The following is a 9,888-nucleotide window of genomic DNA, read 5'->3' as shown; positions in this document are numbered from 1 at the left end:
ACGCACGCACGCACACACGCACACACACACGCGCACACACACGCACGCACACACACACGCACGCACACACGCGCACACGCGCGCGCACACACACGCACGCACACACGCACGCACACACAGCAAGCCACGCCACCTCAAGGCCCTGCTCAGACTTCTCCCACGCTCCCACTTCACTCCGGACGACGAGCAGACGGCTCCCCGCACGGCGGCTCCCCGCAGCCGCTCCGACCTCACCTCCCGCGCTCCTGGTCCCTTCGGCCCCTCCAACCCGCAGGCGCCCGGCCCGGAACGCCCGGCCCTCTGCGTTCCCCGCCCGGCTCATTCCGACCCGCGCCGCGACGTCCCTCCCTCCAGGAAGCCCTCCCGGACACGTCGCCTGAGGTGGGGTGTCTCCAGGGAGCCCCGCCGCTACCTGCGATCCCGGCTCCGCCGCTTCCGCCGGCGCCGCCCCTCGTCCTCCCGGCGCCGCCGGCTGCGCCGACCATGGCTCCCGCTGCGACTCCGACTCCGGCTGCGACTCGCACTCTGACTCCGCTGCCTCCGGCCCCGGCGACCCGCCGACCGCGAGCGCGAGCGTGTGTCACCACCCATCAGAAGCGACGGCGGCGGCGCGGACGCCGGCAGCCGGGGGCCCGGGATTGAGGGGCCTTCCACGGCCGCGGCGCCTCTGGGGCTGCCCCAGGGGCGCCTGATCCAGAGAATGAGCCCCCTCCCGCCTCCCCGATCGCAGGAAGGCGACGACCTAGAATCGCCTCTACTTCTGCGTGCGTGACTTGCGTGGTAAGAGTCAGACTGGACTTTGGTAAGCGGGAATGGTTGGCATCTTTCTTCAGGCAGTGAAAAAGGAAACTCCATTCGGGTCTTCATAACCTTGAATAGGGCGGGGCTTGATAACGCGGAACCCAGAGGAGGCGGGTCCGAGGTTGGACAAGACGTTGGAGGAGGAACCGAAAGAAGGCGTGGTCTAAGGGGGCGTGACGGGAGGTGTGCCCTGTGACGAGTGGGCGTGGCCAAGAGCAATGCCTGCGGAGGCGTGTAGGGGGCGTGGCTATGGGGGGAATACAGAAAGGTGGGCGGGGTGTCGAATCAAAAAGAGGAGTTTGAAAAGGCCATAGAGCTGGTCGCCGGTGGCTCACGCCTGGCATCCTAGCTACTCAGGAGGCTGAGATCTGAGGATGGAGGTTTGTAGCCAGCCGGGGCAGGAAAGTCCACAAGACTCCTACCTCCAATTAACCATATTAAAAGAAGCCAGAAGTAGAGCTGTGGCTAAAGTGGTAGACATTAACCTTGAGCACAAAACAAGCTCTAGGACCAGCAAAAAAAAAAAAAAAAAAAGAGAGAGAAAGAAACGAAGACACATTACAACTTCGAAACACTAAATACTGGATCCTGCTGGCCCCGGGCTGTGACAATGCCCCAGGCCTGTGAGACCCCAGGAAGGAAGCATGCACTTCGGGAAGATTGCTCCTTGGAGTCTGACTGCACTACATCACGGGCTTTGAGATGTTTTCTGAGCTGAACCAGATCCCCTGGAGGCCACAGCTCTTCTAAATGTGCTTGGGCCTTTTTCATAGCAGTACTGGAGTTTGAACTCAGGACTTGACAGGTTCTAGGCAGGTGCTCTACTACATAAGCCATATTCCTAGCAGCCCCCACCCCTGCTTTCTTTTCCGCTAAGGTCTATATTGATCCTTCCACCTCTGCCTCCTTAGTAGCTGGGATTACAGACAGGCACCACTCTGTCCAACCTACTTGTTTCAATTCTATGGTGTCTAGTTTTTTGAGATGGGTGTTTTACTGTGTTGTCCAGCCTGTCCTTAACCTCCTGGGTTCAAGTGATCCTCCTGCTTTGGCCTCCCTAAGTGCCCACCTGGGACTCAGCCCATCCTCCAACCTCAGACCCCAGGAACTCTCCCTTTGCCCCCGCAAGAGGCAAGCAGACAAACTGATGTTTATACCCGATTTATTAGAGATCTCTTCAACGTAAAAAGGATTGTGGCATGGGCGGGTGGGCTGCATACACGTGTCTTCTGGAGCCAGCAGTAGCTGGACTATTGGACGTGCCCATGGTTCTGGGTTGGGGGTCACGGCTTCTTTGTGGGAGCCAGGGGCAGCCGTGCTCTGGATTGTCACACACCAGACCACAGGGGCTGAGGACCAGGGGGACCCCCCCCTCCCCAGTGAGAGTTAAGACACACGAGGTTTGCAGTTTTAAGAATTGGTTCGGCCATTAAAAACGAGATTGGGAGATGCAAATTTTAACCACCAGAGAAAAAAAGGTCGGTGGACATATGTCCTGGGGTGGGGGGACCAAGGGGCGGTGGAGACAGTACCATGGCTAGGGGTCCCCAGGGGGACGGAGTAAGTATTGCACTGAATCAGGTGTGGGGTGGATAGGGACAGAGGCCGGAGAGGACACCTGGAGATTCCACCTTGTCAATCAGAGAGAAAAGGAAATGTCTCTCCGATCTTACAGTACAGGATTTTGGACACTGTCCCTGACTGGAATGGTAGCAGCCATCGGAGAAGGATGGGGATGGGTGGGTGGAAGTGGCCATGAGGGTATTTACAGATTTCCTAGGTGGAGGAAGAACAGTCCAGAACCTTCCTCCTGGGGGCTAAAGAAGGGTGAGGAGTGCCAAATGTTATAAATAGGTCTTGCCTTTCCACTCTGTGTCTCCCAAATAACAATGTGGTCCCTTGACACAAAAGGGTCAAAAACCGTGGCCACGCAAACATAGGTCTCCGAAGGAGTCTCCAGGACTTGACACAAAAAATGTCAGGACATCCACAGTGGGAATCATCCTTGCCTCGTGACCCCCACGGCACAGGATTCACTGATGACCAACTGGATGTGGGGACCCTGGTCCCCAGGGGTCCAGGAGTGGCCATGACACAGCCAGCCTTGATTGTCACTCAGGTCTTAGCCCCTTTAGATCTCTGTCGCAGTGTTCCCCACCCCCCACCTCCTTCTGTAGAAGGGCAGTTGGACAAGAGACCAATCATGGCTGACCAGGTGCCTGTCTGGGAATCAGGGCCAAGGCCACTTCCCAGGTTGCGACAAACCCTCCCTGGGCAGGGGAGGGAGGACCCTGCTGTGTCCCCTCGGGCCCTGTGAAGCCTGGCCTCAGGAGTCCTGGGTGGACTGTGGAGTGTGGGCTTGGTCCCAGCAGCTGGGCTGGAGGGGCAGGCTAGAGGCTTCCTCGAAGTCGGGATGGAACCAGGAGGGGCTGGACAGGCCATAGCTGTGCAGCTTGGAGCTTCCAACAGAATTTGTGTGTGCGCACATGTGCGTGCATGTGCACGCCAGTATTGGGGCTTGAACTCAGGGCCTGGGTACTATCCTAGCTTTTCTGTTCAAGGCTGGTGCTCTACCACTTGAGCCACACCTGCACTTCCTCCAACAGTGGAAGAAAACCTGATTCCTGGCTGACCCAAGGTTAAGCTTCTTCCCGAAGGTGTGTCTTCTCCTGCCAGGGCTTCTTGGATAGGGGAGGAGTGCTGACGACAGTGACCCATTTCACCTCCAGGAGTCCTGTGTGGTGATGATGGCCGCAGCCTCGTGAGGCCCGGTGGCCCTGGATGCTCATCTGCTGAGGTGTGCCGGTCACTGTACAGATGTGCCCATCCTGGCCTGGAAGGGGACTCCCAGGCCCTGGGTAGCCACCATGGGGTGGAGTGGCTGAAGGTCAGCCCTGGTCATCTCCAGGACTCTGCTGTCTATACCCGTCCTGAGGCCAGGGTCTCCTGCCCAAGGTTATTTTACTTGGAGTCCTTTCTGGGCATCGTGTGGCCCACAGTCCCAAGCTGTACCAAGATGGAGTGGCATGGGTGCAAGGTCCCTCCTGGTGCGGGTCTGATTGTTAACGTCTTGGCCATTCTTACCCATAGTGCACACGGGTGGTGGGGCATCCCTCCTGGCGTTAAGTGGGTGTGGGGGGGAGGGGCAGAGGGTTGGGCAGGACCACCACCGGGGATGCCCATCCTGCACAGAAGCCCCCAAACCTGAGTCGAGGGAGGGAGGCGCTGCTTCCAGGTGTCTGCCACCTCTGTGCTGCCCAGCTCGGTGAGGCTCGAGTGGGCAGGCTTTCCCAGGGCCACCGGGACACATGCAAATGCAGCAGAGACCCACCCGGGGTCTCCTGCGCTTTTGTGTGTGTCTTCTGTCATTTTTTCGTAGAAAAGCACATGCGTGCTTCCGTCTCTGTGAAGGAAGGACCCCAAATAAATACACGACTGCTGCTCCACAGGTCGCTGCTCCCCGGGCCTGGATACTGGGGCGGACCCCGTCGTCCCTGGAACTGTCGGTGGGGACGGGCTCGCTGTCAGCATCCATCAGGGGAGGACGAGGACGAGGTCCGGCCAGGGGTGGCCCGGGCGGCCGGTCGCTGGGCACGTGGCCTCCGCCGGGCGGGCAGCGCCTCCAGGAAGCAGCCGGGGCGAGGCGGGCGCCGGGCTCGGGTGGGGACTGCATAGACATTACTGCAAAGGTGAGGGGGGCAGGTGAGGGGGGAGTCCTGGGGGGTACGTGGACCCCCCCTGCCAGGCCTCCCGTGGCCAGCCGGACCTTGCCTGAACCAAGCCGGGTGCCAGCGCCGGGCTTCCCGGGCCACTGGACCGAAACAGGCTCGGAGATGCTTGGGGTGGCCACCTGGGCGCAGCTGGGGCTGCCTGCGCCCGCCCTCCCAGCCTCAGTTTCCCCGTCGGTCGCGGGTCCCTGCCGGGCATGGGCCTGGCCCGCCGCACTTACTGTGTCGCTCTCGCCGTCGGAGGCGGGCTGCCCCTGCGCGCAATAGTGAAGCGGGGAGTACACCCAGCTCCTCTCATCCGTGGGCTGCGCGGCCGGGGGGCGGGCGTGCAGGAGGGGCGCAGCAGGGAGGAGGAGGCGAGACAGCGGAGGCAGAAGGAAGAGACAGGAGAAAATAAAAAGAGGGGACCCACGCGGGCGAGCCCTCCGGGCCGGGCACGGGCCCCAAACCCAGACCCTGGGCGCAGCGCGGCGCGGGAGGCAGCGGGCGGCGGTTAGTGTGGTCCAGGCGCAGGACAGGAGGGAAGGACAGAAGGAGGGGTGCGTGGGGACGCTCTGCCGCGGGACCCCGCTCCTCCCGGCGGACCCCCGCCCCCCCCCGCGCCTCCGAGCGGGTGCAAACCTCACGCCTCTAACTCCGCCCATGTGGCCACGCCCACAGACAATTCCATCCCACCTGGAAGCCCCACTCTAACTCCGCCCCACTCTATCCCCGCCTACCAGAGGCCACACCCATACACGAACGCCCTATCGGGTGGCCCCACTCCTCTAACTCCGCCCCACACGGAGGCCCCGCCCCCGACCTAACTCCGCCCACCCCTCCAGTGCCTCTGCAGGCCCCACCCCCTAACTCCGCCCCACCTGATATGTTGCCTCTGTCCCCCCAGCTTTTTCCAACACCTGCTGACCCAGGGCCCATCTCTGTTGGCCCCACCCTTCCAGCTGCTTCTCCACCCACTGACCCTGCCTCCTCCCTCCCTCTGCTAGCTGCTTCCCCTCCCCTGCTAGCTCCTCCTCCCCTTGCTCCTCTTTGACTGACTTCCCCTCCTTCCAACCCTTGAGGGTCAGCCTGAGCTGGATCCTGGGTCCTGGGTGCTTCTGATGCTCCGGAGCATAAACCACTGTTCCCGACCGCGGGGAGGCCTGTGGGGACCTGAACGCACAGCTGGCGGGCCATGCCGCCCTGGTGCCTGGAGCAGGGTCATCTGAGACAGAGTCGAAGGGAGTGGGGGGGCGGCAGGGTGAGGCCCAGTCAGGCTCACCTGAGGCCGCGTCAGGGGCCTCCCTGCTGAGTCTGGGCGGGGGTGTGGGGATATGTGACTCCCGTCTGCTCCTGGTGGCCCGGGGCTTGTCCTCCTCTCTCATGCTCTCTGTGTGCCCAAGGTTTTAGTTTTCCAGATCCCTCTGGGTACAGCCAGCTGTGGACTTCTGCCTGGGTCTGAACATGCATCTACTCTGGCTCCGTCCATCTAGCACCTTTAGGCCCGGCCCTGATCTGTCCACTCCAAATAGCAGCTGAGACACCCCGCTCCCCCTCCAGCCCAGCCCAGTCATTGGTTATCCCAGTGTCCCTCCCTGCTGTGATCTTCTGTGCTGTCTAGGTGGGCCAGATCCTCCCCTCCCAGGGGCAGCTCCTCTGCCCAGGAAGTCCCACCCCAGGCCCGCAGGAGGGAGTGACAGAGGCACAAAGGTACCAACGCCCGTGAGGAGGTGGAGGATCACCTCTCTGGCCTGAGAGGCCAGCCCAGGCGTCCCGCACTGCTGCTCCACACTGGAAGGGTGACCGCTAGCTCTGTGAGCTTGTGCTGGGGTTCAGAAACATGGGATCAGAGGAGGCTCCCCAAGGCCCCCAGAGAGCCAGCCTGGGTGGGGGAGGAGAGGCTGGCAGTGGCTCTGAAGGCCATGTCAGAGCAGGTTCTGGGAGGAGCCACTGTCCCTGGGCGGAAACAACTGGACACCAAGACCACATCACAGGGTGGAAGGGCCAGCTTCCCTGTCCTCTGGCAGGGCCACCGGGCCGCACGGTGCCCAGATGCAGGACCCCAGATCAAGGCCAGGGAACGTCGCCTGGGGCTTCGCCCTCCAGCTAGCCATTCCCCTCTCCTTCCCTGTGGTTGCCATGCTTCCGCTTCCGCTTCCGCTGGGCCCTGCCGAGGTTCCCTGTCCTTCCCGGCTTTCCAACCCAGACCAAGGCACTCAGTGAAGGCAAACAAATCAGACAGGTTGGCTGATGGGGCTGGGGGGCTGCTTTGAGGGGGCTTCGTCTTGAGAACAGAGAGTCTTGCACCTCTGCTCTGATGCTGTGCAGCTCTGGGTAGGTTACTCAGCCTCTCTGGGTGCTTGATGTTCAAATGGCAGAAAGAAGTGCCTAGACTTCATCTGTGGTGGTGCTCGGGGCTCTGCTGACCATGTGGCCTGCTCTGTGCCACAAATCTGAACGGCAGGAAGTGTCCACTCAGCACACTGGACACCGGAAGGCTGGGGTGAAGATGAAGGCCGGCGGGCAGGGGGAGGGGTCAGCTTAGACCCCGCCACATCAGTCCCTGCTTCAACCTGGGGCTCCGCTCCATAGTCTCCTAGGACACAGGCATCGGCCAGCCTCAACTAGTTATTTCCCCAGCATCCTCGGAGAAGAGACGCTGGACACTGTACAGGGCCAGGGGGCCCGCAGCTCCCTGCTGGCCCGAGGTGGGCGAGGCCCCCTCTCCCCGGGTGGCCGGCTGCGGTCACTTACAGTGGCCGAGGCGCTTGGCGTCATGGCCCGCAGTCGGCGATGACGGGGAGAGAAAATCCAGTACCTCCCATCGGCGAACTGGCGGGTGCGGGCCGGCGGGAGGAAGGAAGAGAGGGTAGACAGGATGAGGGACAGGACCCAGGCAGGAAGAGGTGGAGAGACAGCGGGGCTGGCAGGCGGGGGTGGGGGAGACATGCCGGCTGAAGCACGAGAAGGGGGAGGGGGGCGTGTGCAGGGAGCAGGAGGGTCCCACAGACCTGCTAGCCGCTCTGCAGGGACACGGGCACATCCGGAAAAGACACGGCCCCAGGCCAACCCTACACCAGGCACAGACCAGCAACAGACCAGGCCGCTACACACCGGGTCCCCAGCTGCAGGCTGGGGACTGACCCATTTCTGCTCCATCCAGGGCCAGGCCTGGGCTCTGGGGCCCACAGCAGGACTGAGAGGGGGGGCTGTTAGTCAGGAAGCAACGCTGGCCTCAGGCTCAGGGCGGAAGCCGGGCGCCCAGGCTGACCCCTGGAGCCCCAGGGGACCCTGATGGCTGAGGGGGAGCTCTGGCTGTCCCCAGCTACAATGTAGCCATATGACATCTGAGTGGGGCTGGCCCCAGGGTTCTGGGTTTTTTGGGGGGGTGTCACTGGATTGACCGTGTGGGAAATGGGGGGGTGAGCCCCGGGTGGGGGAAGGAGGGGTGTCCACTGGCACCCAAGGCCAGGCTGACCCAGCCTCCAGCGTTGGCAGCTGTGTGGTCTCCCCCCGACCCTTGCCCACCCTTGGAGAACGTTCTCATTTCCACACGGCTGAGGGTACCCAGGCCCTTGGCCTGAGCCAGGGTCTCCCCGCGAGAGTGTGAAGTGGGGTGGCGTGGCCGAGGCCAGAGAGGGGGCGTGGGGTAGGAGCTTGGGGGTGAGAGCCACGAGTGTGGAAGGGTACGTGTACAGGGGCCACGGCGCCCGTCCGGTGCCCACGCGGCACGTGGGGGCTGTGGGGAGGGGCGTGGGGGGCACATGGACACTGCACACGCCTGGCACTGGGGAACTTACAAAGTAGATGTCGGTGGCGGGCGCGTCCTCCTCATCGGAGGCCTGGCTGGCGGGCTCCGAAGCCTGGCTGGCCGTGTCCACGTCCACAGTGACGGCAGATGCTCCGGCTGGGGCAGCCTCCACCCTGGGGACACGGGGCAGGCACCCTGGGCTCCCGGGAGGTTCCCGACAGCCCCCATCTTCCCAACCTCCTGCCCCGATCTTCCCTGTGCCCCCTCTGTCCCACTGCGACAAACCCCCCAGGGGGCTGGGGACAGGCAGTGAGCTTTCTTCACCTCCCCCTCCCCCCAATGACTCCATGCAGCGGCAAGGACAGTGGACACCCCACCAATGCAGCTCCCTGTGGTCTGTGCCATGGTGCACGGGTTATGACCAAGCCACGGTGGCCTTGGCACAGAACACGTGCCAGAAAAGCCAGCCTTCTGGAGCCTCAGTTTCCTTGTCTGCAAAGTGGGGCAATATAGGATTCCCCCAGGGGGTCAGCCTGCTTTTGCCCTTTCTCGGTGACTTAGGCCAGGGCCCGGCTCAGGCCTCTGAGCCTTCCCTTGTGGATTAGCCCTAGGAACAGAGGGGGAAACTGAGGCTCAGTAGCGGACAAAGGTGTGTTCTTAAGTAGGGCCAGTGTTTAAGTGTGAATGCATACAGTTTGTCTGGTGAATGGTGAGGGCGGGGACTGGCTCCCCTGTTAGGTTTAGTAGAGTTTGTGGTATTTTTTTGACAAAAAACTGAATGACACAGCCAGATTTAAGCTGGGCGCCGGTGGCTCATGCCTATAACACTAACAATTCAGGAGGCTGAGATCTGAGATTCAAAGCCAGCCTAGGCAGGAAAGTCTATGAGACTCTTATCTCCAATTACACCAGAAAACTGGAAGTGGTGCTGGGGCGCAAAGTGGGTAGAGCACTAGCCTTGAGTGAAAATGCTCAGGGACAGCATCCAGGCCCTGAGTTCAAGCCCCAGGATGGACAAAAAAAAAAAAAAAAAAAAGCTATATTTAGTAAAAGGTAAGACATGGATGGCAGCAAACCTGCCTGTGTCAAATGAACTCTCCGTGGCACTGTGGAGCCAATCAATGCCAAGAGTGCTTGCTAATGTCTGTGGGACAAACTCAATCACGAGCTGGACATGGTGGCTCACGCCTGTAATCCCAGCTACTCAGAAGGTTGAGATCTGAGGATTGAGGTCTGAAGTCAGGCCTGGCAGGAAAGTTCCTGAGACTCTGATCTCCACTTACCCACCAAAAAGCAGAAAATGGAGGTGTGGCTCCAGTGGTAGAACACTAGCTCAGGGCCTTAGTTCAAGCAAAATACTGTCTGAATAAATAAATTAGGGTTAGGGAAGTGAGGGCTGAGCTCAGTGGGTTACGTTGTACACACCTGTGGACATTTCACTGATATCCCTGTACAACCACTGGATGCTAACAAAAATCTTAAAAAAAAAAAGATCCTCAGGGCTGGGAAGGTAGCTCAGTGGTAGAGCGCTTGCTTTGCATGCCTGAGGTCCTGGGTTCGATTCCTCAGCACCACATAAGCAAAAAGAAAAAAGCCGGAAGTGGCGCTGTGGCTCAAGTGGTAGAGCGC

The 9,888-nt window shown here is 61.0% G+C and overlaps 1 protein-coding gene across 1 annotated transcript in view; it reads right to left on the bottom strand.

Annotated features, from left to right (window-relative positions):
• Positions 1 to 3,342: 3,342 nt before the first annotated feature.
• Pip5k1c (phosphatidylinositol-4-phosphate 5-kinase, type I, gamma) overlaps positions 3,343 to 9,888 on the bottom strand; it is a 23,431-nt gene continuing 16,885 nt past the window's right edge. Inside the window, 4 exon segments of the mRNA XM_013022843.1 lie at positions 3,343 to 4,482; positions 4,751 to 4,834; positions 7,263 to 7,340; positions 8,309 to 8,432. Of these exon segments, the coding sequence (XP_012878297.1) occupies positions 4,480 to 4,482; positions 4,751 to 4,834; positions 7,263 to 7,340; positions 8,309 to 8,432 (289 nt within the window). The 3' untranslated portion in view covers positions 3,343 to 4,479.

The sequence above is a fragment of the Dipodomys ordii genome, unplaced genomic scaffold, assembly GCF_000151885.1.
Source record: "Dipodomys ordii isolate 6190 unplaced genomic scaffold, Dord_2.0 Scaffold64, whole genome shotgun sequence".
Classification (NCBI taxonomy): Eukaryota; Metazoa; Chordata; class Mammalia; order Rodentia; family Heteromyidae; genus Dipodomys; species Dipodomys ordii.
Note: the sequence above shows the minus strand (reverse complement) of the source record. Positions and strands in the feature narration are given on the sequence as shown.